The 21,174-nt window shown below is 39.2% G+C and overlaps 1 protein-coding gene across 3 annotated transcripts in view; it reads right to left on the bottom strand.

The window, feature by feature from the left end:
- The window catches only part of LOC126262391 (venom dipeptidyl peptidase 4-like), a 605,446-nt gene that overhangs the window by 55,903 nt on the left and 528,369 nt on the right, over positions 1 to 21,174 (bottom strand). For all 3 annotated transcript variants that reach the window (XM_049959000.1, XM_049958999.1, XM_049959001.1), the window contains exons 2-4: positions 20,899 to 21,127; positions 1,463 to 1,557; positions 111 to 185 (exon numbers count right to left, since the gene is read on the bottom strand). In XM_049959000.1, coding sequence (XP_049814957.1) covers positions 111 to 185; positions 1,463 to 1,557; positions 20,899 to 21,127 — 399 coding nt within the window. The remainder of the gene's footprint in view (positions 1 to 110; positions 186 to 1,462; positions 1,558 to 20,898; positions 21,128 to 21,174) is intronic.

Here is a 21,174-nt window from a genome sequence, read left to right as displayed (position 1 = left end):
TAAGACTTATCTTGAAAGTATCAAGGTATCAACAAGTTGATTTTCTGAAGAATGTTTCAAAATTGTAAAAGTATCTACATGTAAATGGCAAAAAAGGATGGTATTGTTACCTTTGAATGGTTGCTGGAAATTAAAAGATATTTCTGATCCTCAGACAATTCAAGATGCAATGTTGGGTACTGCACCTGCAACCAAGAATTACTTACATGAAGCATTTCAGGTTCTGTAGAACCCACATGAACGAACAATTTAATCTGCAATATGAAAAATATATTTTAGTATATTGATACATTTAATGAGTACAACAGAAACTGAAAAAGGAACAGCTTACACAGACAATGCAGCATGCCCAAGCAGAATATAAAATTGAGATTTTAACACAGACAGTTTTGTACATGCTAAAATAATTTGAATATTTCTGCATTTATTATTTCACTCTCATGTTCTGGGTGGAACTGACAAACATGAATGTAATGTTCAGTGTTTTCTGCGAATGAATTTCACTACAGTACACTGTAGTTATAGAATTCATTGGTCATTCATCAAATTCTGTAGATCTCACTGTGAGAGAAAATTTTCGCGAACTTTGAAGATGACCCTGCAAGATATCCAGTTATCTAGTTTAGCCAATGTTGTTGCTCTCATTAAATGAATAAATACTGCATTTATTTTTTCTGCGTCACCAAGACCATAACACTGTAAAACAACAGGAAGCATACGTGCAAAATAAGTTAGCTGTTCTGCCTTCAAACCAATAAAATGAGTTGTAAAAGGTTATAAAAACCATGGATGTAAAAGGTAGAATGCTTGATGTAAAATGCAGTGATTTTTTAAGTTGATGTATTGTTGCTCACTGTCAGTTTGATAAAAACATAAAAGTGAAGATGACACCATATAGAGGATTTAAAAGTGGAGAACAATCATGCATGATTTGGAGAGTGCCAATGTGATCACTGGTGACAAGAAATGTGTTTGATGCAAGTGCAACAGGATGGTCTAAGATTCCATTGACATTGGAATCATTAGAAATTAAGTAAAAACTCAAGTTAGATAAGCAGGGTAAAAGCAAGGGGGGGGGGGGGCAGGATTGAACATGACCTGTTTGAGGGAACCTTTCCAACACTTACCTGAAATGATTTGGGGGATCTGCAGGAAACCCAACATAGGAGGACCAATACACCACACTCACTTGTTGCAAATGTGCTAAGCACAGTATGGGAAAATGAGATTGTAAGTTAGGATGAATAAGGTATGAATGTGTATACACTGAACTTACTTACATGTAGAATGCAAAACTGTGATTACACAGAGTCAAAGGAGAAGCAAGTTGCACAGTTGCAGTAACACAAAATGGCTTTGAATGTACTGCGATGACTGACTGCATAGTTTTTCACAAACATCCAGTGTTGTCTTTTACATCACAAATGTATAAATATAAACTTCAATATAAATTTATACTTACTGCAAAATTGTCCCCAAGTAGTTCAGTCTTCTTTTGCTTTGCAACATCAAAAATAATTATCTGTCCCAGTGGGTCTTTGTATAGCAGTTCACTGTCTAAAACAAAAATAGGCATCAAATATAAGTCATTGTTTTTGTTTTGCAAATGGGTATGAATTTTCTTACATAGTATGTGAAGTAAAAATTATTAAACACTGTAACTACTTGTTTCTTTGGTTATATGAAACTTCTGCTCTCAAATTACTTGAATACTATACATAAAAGTGTAAAGCTTAAAGTCATAAAACATTTCTGCATTTTTCACAGTAAATAAACTTCTGGGGCTGGACTCAGGTTACATTATCATGTGGGGAGTGACAATGAAATATTGTCTAATTTTGTACTTTGTACACAATACTGTATGTTTAATAAGTTTATTTCTTGTAATGTTGTAGTATTTACATAAGAGACAGAACCTAGTTCTGAGAAGGATGTGGTAGGAATGGACAATAACCTTTCGGAGAAAGTTTCACAGTATTACAGAAATAATATATTTCACAAATGGATGATTGAACCTGAAATTATTCTATCCTTCATTACATGTACAATGTCTTATAGTTACCCCATCTTGATGAATATGACACAACATAATGGTATTTTAACAGCTAGCAAGTTTACACCAAGAAACTAGTTTCTGATACAAAAAGGAATTAACACTCACACATATATATCTGATTAAGAAAGCCCCTTTGTTGGGTAGCTGTGGATCAGAAATTCACCACTCACAGATCTTTAATCACCTTTAATCACACTATGGAAAAAGAAATATTTTTTCCAAAATTCCTTGTAGCCTCCCAAAGCCTTATCATGCTGATCACCAAACAAACAGTAATCTTGTCCATGCTTATGCTACTCTTGCTTCTGATACCATGCCCCAGGTGTCATACCCATGCAAAAACCTAGATGCAAGTTGTAGCCTACCTATCTGCCAACCACATACAGTTCCAGTTTTGTAATCAGCGTGTTCTATCCCATCACTTGTGAAATAGACCATGTTTGTGTATCAATTTTGCAACTGCTGTACAACTTTCTATGTGGGAATGACCACTATTTAGTTACCAACTCATAAGGAATGTCATAAAACAGTGACCAGTAACATGTTTTACCATTCAGTTGCAAAGTATGCTACTTGGATCAGTTTTGTTAGTAGGAACATCTGTATCACAACTTATTTGTTTGAGACCCATCAAGCAACTAGGCACAGTGGTTAATGACAATGAACTCATACATTGGAGAAACAGAGTTTTAATCACATAATGACCAACCCTGCTTATTGCTTCTGATACTTACCTAGCTCATGTGAATGCTGGGATGGGTCTTGCCACAAGACCATGGTAGGTATCCTCCCCAATAGGGGCCCACAACCCTACAAAGTTATTACATGAAGTATTTGTTCAATTGGCTTATACTAATAAGAATTAAGGATTCATTAAGTGAATGATGCCTAGTCATCACCTGTGCATAAGTTTGCTGCACAGACTGAGTGCAAATGTGTTCAGTGCTAAATTAAACTCAGAATATGTGTGGGAAGCTCATGTATTTGGACACTGTGTGGGTATTCCTGATATATAATCCATACTGATAAATTTAAAAAAATCATATATTCAGAGAATGACAAAAGTTGATGCTGAATGCCATAACTGCATGAACAGATGGCAGTTAAGCAATTTGAAATACCAGTGTATTAATGAAAAGACTATTTCAAATATAGAAATATGTCACAAACACTTGTATTAAGTTTCCATTAATTCCTTACATCATGTGGATCAAATGTTGTGATGGTTCTTTGAGCAAAACCATAGCATATTCTTTTCCCTCATTCTCATCTAACCCAAAATAGAGTTCCATATCTAACAACCTCACATTGATTATATGTTAAACTTTAAGCCTGATAGCCATTTGGTGAAAGTTAACACAAGCATAAATAATATAATATTTTACTATTGCCATTTGTAATCCAAAAATTCTAAGTTACATCAGAAATTAAAAATACTGTAAGCAAAACTGAAGAAAATTATGTACACTTTTATTGCACATTCAATAATGCTGAGATACAAGGATTCTTTACTATGAAGTAAAACAGTGTTCATTAAATCTTGTCAGACAGTACATGATAATGTTGATAGATATCCTGTCTGAGTCTAATATAGCTCCTACAATCAATACCCTTATGCAGTCCACTAAATAATCTAAGTACAACTATTTTGGTACTGCAGAGCACATGTTATCAGGATAAAATAAGAGTGATTATCATCATGCAACAGGTTTATTTTGTGTAATGGGTATGTGCTACCATTGTAGGATAATCCACATTCTGTGTTCATTGAATTTCACTCATTCTACAGCTTCTCCATCTTGAGAGTCATAAAATACAGTGTGTGTGTGTGTGTGTGTGTGGAGGGGGGGGGGGGGGGCACATACATGCGTGTGTGTGACAAATAAATTGAGAATGTCCTTAAAAATGCATTCCAGTGTTGGAAATTAAGCCGACTTCCTCATCTGAAAATAAAATTCCAGAGAACGTAGTGCATGCAAAAATATACAGCAAGGCATGCTGCATAAACATGCTGGTTTCTTCCTGATCATACATTAATAACTATCCATTCAGCAGTCTTCCATTTGAATTGTATAGTATTTCAATTAGCAGCATGATGTAATCAAAATATGAGGTATATTTTGGCAACTGAAGACTCACTCATTTTTTATGCATGTATACATAGAACCATGTTTTCCTGCATTATCTCACTGCTCAGTATAACCTGACATCTGCTCAATGTTTGCCTTAAAATAAGTAACTACGTAAAGTAAGACATAGCTATGACTGAAAACGAATGATCATTTATTTACGGAATTTTATTTGTGTCCATTGTAGCAGCTGTTGTCCTTTGTGTCATTATAATGTATGATAAATAGTTAATAATAATTAATGACTGTAATTAATGCTAATTTACTTTTTATTGGAATTATTTTAAACGAGATGTCCTAATGTGCAGATTATCATGTGATAAGAACGAACTCAGTTGCACTGCAAATGCTCTTTTAAATATTTGGAGTAGCTTCCCAGTTACTGCACTGCAACCAAACGAGGTAAAAATATGTATAGTTATTTTCTTCTTTCTTTAATTTGAGTAGCACATGCATTGTACAAAGCATGCCAAGAGCTTTCATTTGTTCTGGAAGACATATTGTAAAGCACTTTCTCAGTCTAAATTAGACTATTCTCTCCCAGAAAAGTGCAAGAAGCTTGAGTACTAAAATAAATCACAAATAGTCCCTTTCAGAACCTGTAAGGGGTCACACAGGAATCAATTTGAATTCCATTGCAACTACTGTGCTAGCGATAGGAGTTCTTGCATTCTTTCTTTATGAACAAGAGTAGATGTGCTGTCTCTTGACAGCTTGTATCAATCATTCATAAATGTAACTCAAAAAATAAAAAATAGTGTGCATGCTTCATGATTCACCCTTATTCTGGCATGGAAAGGAGAGTATAATATTGACACAATCATATTTGTGTGTTTTCTACATCTACAATTGTACTTACATTTTGTAGTTGAAGGTATTTTGAGTGTAATTATCATTCTGCCTCCTCTGCCCTTCCTATTCCATTCATGAATGGTGTTTCGGGAATAACAACAGTCTAAAGCTTGAATTTGCATGATTTTATAGCCATGATCATTTCAAGAGATGTAATTATGTGGATGGGAGTAAGATGTTGTGTGACCTTATTTAACCTTATTTATAAAGGATGCTCTTGGAAGTTTTACAGTAAACCTCTCCATGATGAACACTGGCTGCTCCTGCTATATCTGCCACTAGTATTCAGCGAGCACGTAAATGACATTCTTGTGCTTCCTAAGTGAACTTACAAGGAAATGTGCCATCTTTCTGTGGCTCTTCTCTGTTACCTCTACTAATTGTAACTGGTAAGGGACCCAGCCTGACAAGCAGTAATTAACAAGGCACCTTACAGGCTGCCCCCCTTCGATTTTCATCAACTCTTAGGATTTTAACGTCGTTGCCCCGACAACAATTTCCTAAGGCTGTATGATGCAAGTCCTAGTTTAGAAGATTTGTGAACACTGTTAAGTATAAAAAATTGTAACCAATTAATATAATCTTTGGTAGCTGAATGTGTAGGGTGAAACTCTGATAATCGTAAGTTGCTCGTTCAAATCTCACTAGCAGCAACAGCTGTTTTTGTTTATTTGGGTGCCATATTTAGTAAAAAATATGAATGTTAATTACCAAGGGCTGACTCATAACATTTTAATAAAAGAACAAATTTTTATTTTTAATTACAGATTGCTTGAAATGGCAGTTCACAATGAATCAAAATTTGGTGCAAAAATACAGAAGGTCAAACAGAAAATAAACTACTATTTTTATTTTTGGAGATTGGACAGTTTTAGTGATGTATATAATAATTTTTCGTTTTAGAGTAAGGAATTTTGCATGTCTGTATCAAAATTTAATTGGCTTTATCACAGAGAAAAATACCTGAAAAATATTCTTCTAGATAACTGCTTTTACATACTAGTAGTGAATAAATCTGTACAAACCACCTGGTTATGTAGTGTACAACAGCAACACATCTACTTGTTGTTGCTAACATTGATTTGTTCCATATCATGATGATTGTGTCTCATGCAAAATCATATGTAATATATGTAGTATGTGGCTGACTATATTAGTCTGTGAACTACATAAAATAGAAGTAAGAAAAGCACTTTGTGACAAAGATTTTGAAACACTGTTATGCCATGGAATTCTGCAAATGTATAGCACCTAAGACAGACAAAGAGAAGTCAATGAGTCACTGTTGGAATCAGCCAACTCATACAAATACCTGGGTGCAACACTTTGTATGGATATGAAATGAAGTCATCACATAGGTTCAATCTTGGGTAAAGCAGGTGATAGACTTCAGTTTATTGGTAGAATACGTGGGAAGTGCAATCAATCTACAAAGGAGATTGCTTACAATCACTTGTGTGACTGGTTCTAGAATATTGTTCAAGTGTGTGGGACCTGTACCAGATAGGACTAACTGGGGATATTGAATGGATACACAAATGGTCACAGGTTTGTTTAATCTGTGGGAAAGTGTCACAGAGATATTGAAGGAAATCAACTGGAAGACTCTTGAAGACAGATGTAAAGTATCCAGGAAAGTCTGTTAACAAAGTTTCAAGAACCAGCTTTAAATGATTACTCTAGGAATGTACTACAACTCCCTTTATATCTCTTACACAGTAATCGTGAGGATAACATAATAATAATTACTGCACACACAGAGGCATTCAAACAATCATTCTTCCCACACTCCATACGTGAATTGAAGAGGAAGAAACTCTAACTGGAATAATGGGACATATCCATTGCCATTCACCTCATGATGGTTTGCAGAGTGTAGACGTAGATGCAGAAGCATTTTCCTATTCTTTCTGTACTGTGTGGAATTATCATATTTTTGTCTTCTGTCATGCGCTACAGTACTGATTAGACATTTTCAGTCAAAATGTTTACTGTAAACAAAGAGATGCATAATTCAGTTTTTATGAATAGTATTATCCTGGTTACTAATAATATGCCTTTGTATACCATATATATATATATATATATATAAAAGGTCTTTGATCTTACAAGAAAACTGCAATAACTCATGCCGTGTCCATGCTGAGATTGTCATACACTCTCATTCAAACAGCAGCCTCATAGGGTGACACTGGAGTCATCCCCAGAAGAGCAAAAAGCAATAGAAGCATGTAACCCATATAGTGATTAGTTTCATCTCACCTGAAACCCAAGTGCTGTTGAAACCCTCATTACTTTCAGGTTCAAATCTTTCATCCAAAACATCCTCAAGGTCTACACTTGGAAGAATTATGCCTTGATCTCTACCTAACACTGCAACAACAATCATAAACTCACCCTAAAACACAATTTGTTATAATACAGGTGGTTCTTTCAATGACTTTAAAATGAAATAAATAAATTATGAAAAACTTCATGCTTTCAAATTATTTTGATGAAACATATAGGCCATATATTGCATTAACATTTCTGTTTCCTTGTCTGTATGTGTTACCTGAAATGTGCAAAATTGGCATACTTTTGTAAGCTACATGCTGAAGTATAGCCCTTCTATGTAAACCCAACAATGTGAACAGTGCAGCAATGAAAAAAAAAAGTTTTCATCATTCCATGATGTGATGTGTTAATATTATGCCAGTATGCATCAGTTGTAGGTTTACCACTGTACCGAACAGGACTGTTGGTATTTATGTCACTCTCATTTCCCAGTATCATTGTTCATGGTCTCATTTGATCTCATACGTTCCTTTTCACATGGATTACTTGCGCCCTCTTATTCATAATATTTCAGCGGTTTTACACAATCATGTGTAAACTATTAATTTAAAATGTTCAAAAATAAGTGAAAATAGTCAAAATTAACAGTTTCTAGAAATAATAGGGGAGGGGAGATGCCAATGGGAAACCCATACTAAAAGGAAGCTCACACTGATGGAATATTTTTTGAAGCATCTAGAAAATAACTTGGTCTTGGCAGGATGAGAAGTGATTAAGAATTGTTGAAATCAGATAAAGATTGAAATAAATAAAACTGTCAAGAAAACTAATAAATTTGAGACAGAATAGCTGACTAGTAACCACATCCAGGAGGGGTAACGCATAGTACTGCTGATAGACTCATATAAAAGTAACGCACTTGCTGGTGTTCAGAACTAATAGTTTCTTCCTCGGATAGTGCAGAAGGATAGATTGGGGGAATTTAAAAAGTAAGGCCAGGCCATTCACACCGCATAATGAGAAGGCCACCTTTACTCATTATCACTTCGGGTGGGCATGACCAAGCGGACTAATACAAAAATGGCTCTGAGCACTATGGCTCTGAGCACTATGGGACTTAACATCTATGGTCATCAGTCCCCTAGAACGTAGAACTACTTAAACCTAACTAACCTAAGGACAGCACACAACACCCAGCCATCACGAGGCAGAGAAAATCCCTGACCCCGCCGGGAATCGAACCCGGGAACCCGGGCGTGGGAAGCGAGAACGCTACCGCACGACCACGAGATGCGGGCACTAATACAAAACCTCCATAGTCTGGGTTTATGAACCCCATTGTATTTTTGGAAAGATGATGTAACTCTGATGCTAGCTATCTACACAAACACATTTACTTATTTTCCATATGGGTATATTTTTGAGTATCATCCATTTTCAACAAATCAATGTAATGGTGTGCCAGTTTATCAGTATTTGAATAAACACACATCATAATGCGAGTAGTCCTTATCATCTGATAACTGAATAGAGTGAGAAGGATCCCTTTCCTCAGATTAATTTTTTACCTGACACCTACTTGTTAAATACACTACTGGCCATTAAAATTGCTACACCACGAAGATGACGTGCTACAGACGCGAAATTTAACCAACAGGAAGAAGATGCCGTGATATGCAAATGACTAGCTTTTCAGAGCATTCACACAAGGTTGGCGCCGGTGGCAACACCTACAATGTGCTGACATGAGGAAAGTTTCCAACCAATTTCTCATCCACAAACAGCAGTTGACTGACATTGCCTGGTGAAATGTTGTTGTGATGCCTCATGTAAGGAGGAGAAATGTGTACCATCACATTTCCAACCTTGGTAAAGGTTGGATTGTAGCCTATCACGATTGCGGTTTATCGTATCGCGACATTGCTGCTCGCGTTGGTTGAGATCCAATGACTGTTGGAATTGGTGGGTTCAGGAGGGTATTACGGAATGCCGTGCTGGATCCCAATGCCCTTGTATCACTAGCAGTTGAGATGACAGGCATCTTATCCGCATGGCTGTAATGGATCGTGCTGCCACGTCTCGATCCTTGAGTCAACAGATGGGGACGTTTGCAAGACAACAACCATCTGCACGAACAGTTTGACGATGTTTGCAGCAGCATGGTCTATCAGCTCGGAGACCATGACTGTGGTTACCCTTGACGGTGCATCACAGACAGGAGTGCTTGCGATGGTGTACTCAATGACGAACCTGGGTGCACGAATGACAAAATGTCATTTTTTCGGATGAATCCAGGTTCTGTTTACAGCATCATGATGGTCACATCCAGTTTGGCAACATCGTGGTGAACGCACATTGGAAGCGTGTTTTCATCATCGCCATACTAGCGTATCACCCGGCGTGATGGTATGGGGTGCCATTGGTTATACGTCTCGGTCACCTCTTGTTCGCATTGACAGCACTTTGAACAGTGGACGTTACATTTCAGATGTGTTACGACCCGTGGCTCTACTCCTCATTCAATCCCTGCGAAACCCTACATTTCAGCAGGATAATGCACGACTGCATGTTGCAGGTCCTGTAGGAGCCTTTCTGGATCCAGAAAATGTTCGACTGCTGCCCTGGTCAGCACATTCTCCAGATCTCTCACCAATTGCAAACGTCTGGTAAATGGTGGCCGAGCAGCTGGCTCGTCACAATACGCCAGTCACTACTCTTGATGAATTGTGGAATTGTGTTGAAGCTGCATGGGCAGCTGTACCTGTACACGCCATCCAAGCTCTGTTTGACTTAATGCCCAGGCGTATCAAGGCCATTATTACGGCCAGAGATGGTTGTTGTGGGTACTAATTCCTGTGAATCTATGCACCCATATTGCTGAAAATGTAATCACATGTCAATTGTAGTATAATATATTTGTCCAATTAATACCTGTTTATCATCTGCATTTCTTCTTTGTGTAGCAATTTTAATGGCCAGTAGTGTATGAGTGATTCCCATGGTAACTGGAGTCCCGTATATTGGTAGGCCATCATAGCTTAGATCTTTGATAATGAAGCATATAGCTTCAGTACTTCACTTTAGTTACAAAACTGGTTACAGTGACTGTGACCAAATTTTTCAAAATATGTGAACATAAATTCATTAGCAAAGAAAAGCAGAAAGCCTATCTCCCTGCCAATTCGTTGACTGATCTATAGATACTGAAATGTGTTCTGCATCCTGGTGATTCTTGCGTTTTACAAAGTGAACACTCCATGGGCATATTGCTAATGCTGGGGTAGTGTGCCATTCTTTTATGCATCAAAACACTACCATATGGGTTTTACATAATACTGTTATTTTACAACTGTATGCTTTCCCTTGTGTTCATCTAAACTTGTCAGGCACTAGGGAACATTGTAATACTAATGTAAGCAAATCAGAGTTAAATTTGTTGTTAGTTGTTTCAAGCTTCTGTGTCAATGAATTACATTCTTTGAACATACCTAGTTTACAAGAGGTTTTGCAACAACAGCTTTACCATGATTTTTTTGCCCATGCAAGTCCTATCACACACTTTTCTATATCATTATTTTCTCTACTTGCATATGAAGCTCAGCTGTCACCTGCAATAGTGCTTTCCTTATTAGAGACAACAGTCACCACTAATTTCCTCCTATCTCCTGCTACCCATCCCAATAAAAGAATAGTGGGAAACTTGGTTCACTGCAGCCCAGTATTATGCAGGAAATATTGATGATTTTGCTTGAGTAGTTAATGTAATGGACAAAGGTGATACAACTTTGATTGGAATACTTCAGGAAATGTTACGTGACACAGTGTTAGAAAATTACTTGGCATATATACTTGTGTTTTCTTAGCAGCTCAGTGACAAACTTGAAATGGCAGTACTCTTTCAGTCAGACAGAGTTCAGCACTTTCATGACATTGAAAGAAAACTAAACAGTGTGAACTACACCACAAATGTTACAAAATCAATTCAGATGTGTGTTTGAAAACAATAACAGGTTTCAAATTATGGACAAAGTTGCAAATGTGTCAGATGGCCAGCATGAGGATGATACTGTTGTGGACATGAGCAACATTCCCTGCTAAAAATTCAACAGACTAACATTGTGTGACGTGGTGTGCATGTTTTCACTGTATAAGGCAGTGTTTTGGTATAACTGTCCATCATTTGTGATGGGTAACTTGAGAATGGATCTCACTGTTTACTGTAATTTTCCAGCAATCAGTAAGGTGTAGCATAAAATGAATTTGTGAGGATTGTGTATTGTTCATATTGACACAAATAAACTAAATTATAGTTAAATATTTTTACCTTTTGTCACACAAGCTTAAATAATTTACTGATTTCAGCACCTAAGAATGCGAGGCCTAGCCATGACACTGTGTGTGCAACTGCTGTTGCTGATGCACCAGCTAAATTGGCACCAACAAGCCAGCAAACCTAGATAAACACAATAGTACAACAATCACAGATACAAATCTTTGGAACAGCATCAATTATAGAATCTTGTATTAGTACGTTGGACACACAATAACGAGTCACTGAGTTGGAAAACATTTGGTAAAATACTCTCCAAACATAGGGTTCATATGGCGTGTTAGAGGTTTAAGAACTAATACTTCATCAGTTGTTAGTTGGGATGATAATTTATTTGCTTTAGTCAAAGTGTAAACTGTAGCTGTAGTCAGCTCGTCTGGGGCTTAATGTATTTCAAACTAATGCTCAATGGATGAATGTTCAAGTGCACACAAGGAACTATTTCACAGGGTTCTTAATGCTAACACTAAATGTCATGGGCTATAGCTGAAGTGAGATGAAGAAAGTTTATTACTTCTCTCCGAGAACCCATTTGTAAGTACAAGAATTTGGCAAGACAAATATATAACAATATCAAGAGTATTTAGTGACTGTGGAATAAAGAGTTGTCATACCTGTGTCATCCACAGGTCCAAACTTTGCAAATGGCAGATCATGAGCAAACAGTTTGATTATGAACCTGGCTTTTGCAATGGTTTACAAAAAATTGCCACTTTTTAGGCAATATTCCAGTTGGCTAATTGATAGAAGATCTTTTATACAGTAGAGGTGGGGAAGTGGTATCACATCAGAGTCATAGTTGGGAAGAAGGTGGTTCAACCCCCTGTTTGGCCACACAGATTTAGATTTTCCATGGTTGCACTAAATCACTCAAGGTCAGTGCCACGATAATTCCCTAGAAAAGAAATGAGTGACTTCCTTCTGTAATCTGAGTTTGTGTTCCATGTCCACTGGCCTCATCTTCAATGAGACATTAAACTCAAATTTTGGTTGAAACAAGTTTACTGTTACGTCACAATTTATTTTATTTCTACTAAGCATTTCAGAGGTTTAAACCTCCATCTTTGGGTGTATTAATGTGAATTAATGCAACATGTATGTGCTGTATTTACAACTTTGGTGTAATCTTTCATACTGTTTACTGTGGTGACAGATTCCGTTTTTCGTCATGTTACACCACAAGCAGTTTGTAAAAACTGAAGAAGCAAATATGATATCTACATCCCATCTTCACTCTCTTGAACTCTTACAAATTGCATCTAATGTTATTTGCGAGGACGTTAGTTTCTACAGTATGTGATGTGGCAAACTGAAAAAGGAGCCTGTGACCATTAGAAACCCAATGATGGGAGGTTTAAGCCATTGCAATGAATAGATGGTGACTGATAAAAGTAAACAGTCATAGTAAAGCCTAGCGTAAAATGTTTGCATTTAAACCCAAATTTTCCTAACTTCATTCATTAGTTCCATCCCAACACCAAATTTCAGTACAGTTTCAAGCACATGTTACAGGAGGTCAGATCTAATGAACACTGAAGCGTCTTTCCTGCATAACTAACAGATGCTAAATATTTGTGTTTTCTACTGTCTTCTCTGCTCTATAGTTACGTTAGCTCAATCTGTTGGATGTAAGTTCAGATAGGCTAATAGTTAAGGCAACTGTTTATCATGGAAAGCAGGAAATTCAGGTTCAGGTCCATACCCAGTATAAATATTTGTTAGTCATTTTGGGTTCATAAGTTCCAACCAGTTTTCATTGACATTATTTCACATCAGCTAATCTACATTGATTTCACCTGGATCATCTGTTCCTTTAATTGCAGCACATACAACTCATATATTCTCAAAGAGTAAAAAATATGCCATTTATGCGTTACAAAGCCCCTCTTCATGATAGCAGGGCCATTCACCAAGCTTTTCATATTTATTTTCAAGGAAAGTGAACTGTTTGACTTAGCACTGCCAGCTGATCTCCAAATTTCCATGATCTCAGTGAATTAGACTTTCATTTGTGATCCATTTTATTTGTGAACCATGTACTACCTCACGTGCTTGGCATAATGGAGTTGCATTCAGAAGGATGATTGTTCAAATCCGTCCATCCAGACTTAGGTTTTTTTTGTGATTTCTCCAAATCATTCCTAGGGAATGCCAAGTTGGTTCCTTTGAAACATTCCAAGCTTGTGTTCCATTTGTAATGATCTTGATGTCAAGGGGACATTAACCACTAATCTTCCTTCCTTGCATTCATTTATAGTGCATATTAAAGAACTGGTGTATAGTGTGAAAAAGTGAATAATCTGGAATGTATCTGAAACTACTACTCCTTGCAAAAGGCTAAGCATTGCCTACCCAGCCACAGCTTCCCCTCTTCTGCAGTCCTCTTCATCACCATATCTCCACGTAGGGAGAACATTCCATCTTACTGACCGTATTTTTTAAATAGGATATCCTTGATCATCCTCTCATTTTCCTCCCTGCAATCTTGCCTTCAAAAATGTATTTTTAAACTAGTATGTTTTCAGTAGACCTCTCATTTTTATTCCTCCAGTCTTGTCTTCAAACTGTTTTGTAAAAGAATATATTGTCTAATTAAGTGTCCAGTGAGTTTGACTTGGCATTTACATGTAACTTTCAGTAATTCTTTCTTCTCTTCTATTTCTTGCAGAAGCATTGTGTCAGTCCAGCCAGTTATTGTAATTCTCCTCCAGCACCACATTTCTGCAGCTTTGAGGTGAGCTATCTCATTCTTTGCTAACGTTCAAGTTTCACATCTGTACGTCAAGACACCCCATAGAAAAGTTTTTATAGAAATCGTTTTTGGACGCTTATGTGCTTATTCAACAGGAAATTGTTCTTATTTTGGAAGGAGTTCTTGGCTAGTGCTGTTCTAATCTTTATTCCCATCAGACATCTATAGGTTTATTCAAAATTATATAGACACTTTACAATGACTGTAAAAAATTCTTGTATTGATGCAGTATATCATATGATTATACACTGAAGAGTCCAAGAAAGTGGTACACCTGCCTTATCTCGTGAAGGCCCCCCGCAAGCACGCAGAAGTGCTGCGGCACGATGTGGCATGGACTCAACTAATGTTTGAAGTAGTGTTGGAGGGCATTGACACCATGAATCCTGCAGGGCTGTCCATAAATCCGTAAGATTACGAGGGGGTGGAGATCTCTTGCGAACAACACGTTGCAAGGCACCCCATATATGCTCAATAATGTTCATGTCTGGGGAGTCTGGTGGGCAGCGAAAGTGTTTAAACTCAGAAGAGTGTTCCTGGAGTCACTCTGTAGCAATTCTGGACGATGGGGTGTCGCATTGTCGTGCTAGATTGGTCCAAGTCCGTCGGAATGCACAATGGACATGAATGGATGCAGGTGATCAGACAGGATGCTTATGTACGTGTCACCTGCCGGAGTCGCATCTAGATGTATCAGGGGTCCCCTATCATTCCAACTGCACACGCCCTACACCATTACAGAGCCTCCACCAGCTTGAACAGTCCCTTGCTGACATGTAAGGTCCATGTATTCATGAGGTTGTCTCCATACCCGTACTCGTCCATCCACTCGAAACAATTTGAAATGCGACTCGACCGACCAGGCAACCTGTTTCTAGTCATCAACAGTCCAATGTCAGTGTTGATGGGCCCAGGCGAGCGTAAGGCTACGTGTCGTGCAGTCATCAACGGTACACGAGTGGGCCTTCAGCTCCAAAAGCCCATATCGATGATGTTTCATTGAATGGTTCGCACGCTGACACTTGTTGATGGCCCAGCATTGAAATCCGCAGCAATTTGTGGAAGAGTTGCACTTCCGTCACACTGAACGATACTCTTCAGTCGTCGTTGACCCCCTCCTTGCAGGATCTTTTTCCCGCCACAGCAATGTCAGAGACTTGATGTTTTACCGGATTCCTGATATTCAGGTACACTCGTGAAATAGTCGTACGGGAAAATCCCCACTTCATCGCTACCTTAGAGATGTTGTGTTCCATCATTTGTTGCCGCCTATAACACCACGTTCAAACTCACTTAAATCTTGATAACCTGCCGTCGTAGCAGCAGTAACCGATCTAAGAACTGCGCCAGACACTTGTCTTTTATAGGCGTTGCTGACCGCAGCGCCATATTCTGCCTGTTTACTTATCTCTGTATTTGAATACGCATGCCTATACCAGTTTCTTTGACGTGTCAGTGTACGTATGGAACCATCAACTCACTAAGTCTTTTTTGTTACAATTTTCGCCCGCATCATGGCTGCTAGCTTACTGAAGAAGGCATTTTGCTTGATTTAGTTCTGCAAGAGTGAGGCCGCAATTGCATATCAATGCAAAACTGTTTTTGCAAATTTTAAGTCATGTGTAATGGCTTGGAGTAGCTAAGTCTGATACGGTTTCATTTGCTGACGTTTTCTCAGCACTCTCCAAATAGTTGGCTGTGGAGTTCCTATGTGGCAACTGGCCCAAGACGCTGACTTTTGTAAACTTCTGAGGAACGTTTCCTTGATGCAAATTTCTGAGGAACGTTTCCTTGATGCATTCACCTTGTTCCTCAGATGGTGATGGCCGCCCATTGCTTTTGTCTTTATGAAAATTTCCTGTATTAAACTTCTATTCCCATTCATAAATGAACTGTATGGTAGGTGGAGACTTGTTAAATGAGCTCCTGGATTTCCGATGCACTGCGTTAGTGGACCTGCTCTTGCAGAACTGAATCACACAGAACGTCTTTACAAAAAACGTCTTGAGTTTCCGTTTCCAAACACATAATCATATAATACCTTACCTCAATACCGACATTTTTTACAGTCACTTTAAAGTGTCTAGCTCATTTTGAAAACCCTATATCGTTTTCCTCACCATTGCTAATGAGATATCAAAATTCGGTTACTTCCTTGAGTAGTTCACGGTCTATTCTTATGCCAATCTTACCTCCGCCTTCTTTCTTGTCTATAAGCATACCTTTTGTCTTCTTGTTATTTATTTCTGCTTTTAGTTCTGTTATCTATCGAATTAAGATCCTAAGAATTTTATTCGGTTCCTTCCTTGAATCGGCATCTGTTGCAATGTTATCAATAAGTCTGATGAAGTGCATATGCATACCATTAATTTTGAATCCAATCATCTTTTCTTTCATTGTTGTTATTGTCTCCTTACTGAAAATATTGTTGTGAAAGTAAGGTGGTAGAGGACATCTCTGTTTCACTCCGAGAGTTGCGCTCTACCAAAACAATGGTTCGGTAGTTTTGGAACAGTAAATAAATGACGTAGTAAATGATAGGATTATCAGTAGGGAAATAAACGTTACTGAATGTGTAAGACAGAAACTGCGAACCGAGAACTTTTCTATGTTTTTTTGTTTGTGTGTTTAGCACATAACTAGAACCACACATCATTCAGCGTTAGTCCATTCTATACTTTATATCAATAATTGTGATGTTTTTCTACGTTCACCAGGACGAATGCTCTTGGAAAAAAAGGGTTCTGGCGTCATGGCAATGAAATTAATCACCTGGTGTCCGGACACGTCTGTCAGTCCATCAGCGAGAGCATTTGCACTTTTAATCTTATCTGCGACAACAGTGTGAACAAGCTGATATTCAGCATTGAACAACATTGTACCCATAGCATGGAGGTGAAAAGCTTTCCTTTAGCATTGGGTTTCTAACTTCGATAATGAGGCTCCTGAAGCATAAACAAGTCTAGCGACAACTTCGTTTACGTCTGCTAGTAATTGTTATAGGACCGCCCGATACCCATATACCCATGTTCTGTCAGCTATTATAACCTTCCTTAGACGTTTTTGATTGTTGTCGACTTCATACAGAGATTCCTGAGCGATGCCTATGCGATGTCGTTTGTGGCCGAAATTCAACTATTTCGGAAAAGAAACTTTGCTGCTTCACGTTTCATGCCCAAACATCTGAAAAAATTGCTTGGCTTGAGACAAAGGATATGCCGATATCATCACTTATGGTGATTCGGTGATTTTCCATAATCACTTGCCTTACTTCTTCCACTTTGTGATCAGTAATTGATGTGCTAGGGCCTCCAGGACAGTCGTCGTTTTCAGTGTCTTCTCGGCTCCTCTATGAAACGCTTATACCACTGATAAACTGTTGAACTCATAGTAGATCCACCATATGCCACAGTCAACATATGCAATGCGGTACTGTGCTTTATTCCATTTTTCAAGCCAAATTTAATGTAAATTCTCTGATCCATCTCTTTCCAAAGTAAAAATTCGTCAAGCACTCTAAAACACGTATAATCTTTTCGACTGCCAGCAATAAACTAAGTATTCAAAACAGCTGAAAATGATGATGTACACCATTAATATATGTACCAAGAAGATGAAAAAATATTGAAAATCGGATGCACGAGACGTGTTTTTTAAGTAAGTACTGTTTTGAAATTACAATAGACTTGCTAAGATATCTCAATAATTTTATTTTTACATGAAAGCCTGTACCTTCATCTACGCACTGATTCTTCCTTGTTTACGTTGTGTACTGAGTGTTAAAGATGCCTCCGATAATCTTGAGCCCCGCTGACTGTGAAGTACGGGCAGTAGTAAGATTTCTTAGTGCTAAAGGCCTAAAGGCGATCGCTATTCATCGGGAGATCTGTGCAGTTTACGGAGAAAACATTATGAGTGATGGAATGGTAAGAAAGTGGGTGAGATGGCCGCACAAATGTGCATGATGAAGAACGAAGTGGACGTTCTTTTGTCGTTAATGAAAGTTTGCTGCAGAAAGTGGACAATAAGGTGAGAGAAAACAGAAGCTTTACGATTTACTCCTTGCGGGATGACTTTCCTGATGTTTCTCGTAGTGTTTTGTATGGCATTGTGACCGAGCACTTGAATTACCGAACGTTGTGCACACATTGGGTACCGAAAATATTGACGGATGTACAAAACAAAACGTTTAGACAGTGCATTGACTTTCCTTGAGCGGTACCACAACGACGGTGATGACTTCTTAAGCCAAATTGTTGCGGGCGATGAAACATGGGTGGCCTACGTCACACCAGAATCGAAGCAACAGTCCATCGAATGGCGGCATTCAGATTCACTCAGAAAAGTTAATCTTAAGCAAACAATTTCTGCCCGGAAAATCATGTGCACAGTTCTTTGGGACAGAAAAGGAGTATTGCTTGTGGAATTCCTGCCTCGTAATGAGACAATCAATGCAGCAGCTTACTGTAAGACACTGCACAATCTGCGCCGTTCAGTTCAGAGCAAAAGACGTGGCAAGTAGAGCAAAGGCATCGTTTTGCTGCAAGACAATGCCCGTCCGCATGTGGCGAATCAGACCAAAGATCTCATCACATCTTTTCGATGGGAAACTCTACATCATCCTCCGTTCAGCCCCGATCTTGCGCCCAGTAACTACCATCTGTTCTTGCACTTGAAGAAACACCTGGGCGGTCAGCGTCTTCAAGACGATGACGAAGTCGAAACAGTGGTGATGCAGAGGTTAACAAGTCAGGTGGTAGACTTCTACGAGGAGGGTATTCAAAAACTGGTACAACGTTATGACAGGTGCTTCAATATTGACGGAAATTATGTAGAAAAGTAGATTAAGGTGCAGGTTTTCATGTAAAAATAAAATTATTGAGATATCTTTGCACGTCTTTTTTTAATTTCAAAACCGTACTTATTTTAAAAAAACACGCCTCATATAAAGCCTACTAAATTAAAATAATTCCTATTAATTTTTTGATCACATGTTGTATATCCTCAATCATTTTCTAGACGGTTCAACGCTTCTGGTTTCGAGGGGACACTGATTGCATGTATAAACAAAGTGATCGAAATGAGGTAACGTCCGATGGGTATGCAACAAACTTAAGGTACAGGCAATGCGGGTAGAATCGTATCTAGAATAGCTAACTGGGAATCCGCCAGGGCACCCGAGAGTGCTAATGCGCTGGTTCCTGGACTGGGGTAGGCGCGCCGGCCAAGGATCGAATCTGCCCGGCGGATTAACGAAGAGGGCCGGTATGCCGGCCAGCCCGGATGTGGTTTTTAGGCGGTTTTCCACATCCCGCTAGGTGAATGCCGGGCTGGTCACCAAGTTCCGCTTCACAGACATTTGAAAACGTTTGCACCATTTCATGACTTACACCAGACGCAGACAGCTGGGGTACACTACTACCGTCCCGGGGGGGTGTGGTGTGCGTACTGTAAGACCTTCGGTACACACACCATCAGATTATTTGACTTTTGGCTCTAACGAAGTAGGCGAGTGTCAGCAATATGTCTTGTGGTCTTATTGTAGCGTTTTGCCGTTAGGTCAGATGATAGAAATGCCACTTGCACGGTTAGAGTAGCAGATTGACGGTGACCAACTTTAAACAGAACTTGATTAATTTTCACACACATTTATTGAACTTGATTAATTTTCACACACATTTATTAAAATAATAAAAAGCATAGACATTACATAACTTGATTCTGGATGCTGTTTACAACTGACAGTCTGAAGTTCCTTTGGTCTTGGTACGTTAATCTTATTCTCACATATCTCTGATACTTGACAAAGTGTCTATTGATTTATCTTCTTGGCTATGTACAGGAATATGGTAATCTTATTAGGCGCAGACTGAAACTTGACTATAGACTGGTACAGACTAATGTAGACTGGTACAGAGTGGTGCAGACAAATGCAGACTGACTAATCGGAGGTCTGTACACTCGTTATAATACCTCGCGAATTCATGTATCACTGCGCGAGTGTGATCCGCGAGGAGAAAAGGTTCTACGTTAGCGGCAATCTCATTGACTGCATTACATATTAATACGCGGATTGGCGGAAGCAGAATTTGGTCCGTGTCTAAGGCAGCGCCATCTCGTAATGCGGAGACGGACGAGCGCTGCACCTGCGCTGTTGTGCTTAGCGGGGCGCGCTCTAGCGGGAAAGTTGTGTATGAGCTGACTACGCGGAACTATGTACACAACAGGGGGTTCGGGGTGGCGTCAGGAAGGGCATCAGGCCACCCGCTGCAATTAACACTGCCACATCCGTAATAACAAAGCCGACCCCGCGTTGGAGCGGGACAAAGGTCCCGTGGAAGAAAATGGCTAACTGGGAAAGCCACTGTGGACTATGCTTACTTATGACAGTCTACGGTAGCCTACAACTCTACTCACTCCACTTCTGATTTTTGCTTTTTTCTTGCTGCCATTTATATCCAGTTGAGTACTCTGGACTGGGCAGGCTAGGCGTGTGCCCTACCTGAGATCCAGGAGGCGTTGGCGGGCGCGGCGGAGAGCCGGCCGCCCAGCACGTCCTCTAGAGGCACCCCCTGCTCGGCGGGGCCCTGCTGCGCCTGCGCAGTGGACGTGTCGCCGGCACTGGCGAGCAGCACGGCGCCCGCCACCACGAGCGCGAGCACCAGCGCCGCCACCGCCACAGCCGCCACCAGCGACCGCCATCCGCGCCGCCCGCGCCGCGACACCAGCTCCTGCAAGCACCACACAACACGCGCTCTTACGCCCGTTTTACGAGAGC

Source organism: Schistocerca nitens, chromosome 6 (genome assembly GCF_023898315.1).
Source record: "Schistocerca nitens isolate TAMUIC-IGC-003100 chromosome 6, iqSchNite1.1, whole genome shotgun sequence".
NCBI classification, from domain to species: domain Eukaryota; kingdom Metazoa; phylum Arthropoda; class Insecta; order Orthoptera; family Acrididae; genus Schistocerca; species Schistocerca nitens.
This window is presented reverse-complemented; position numbering and strand designations above follow the sequence as displayed.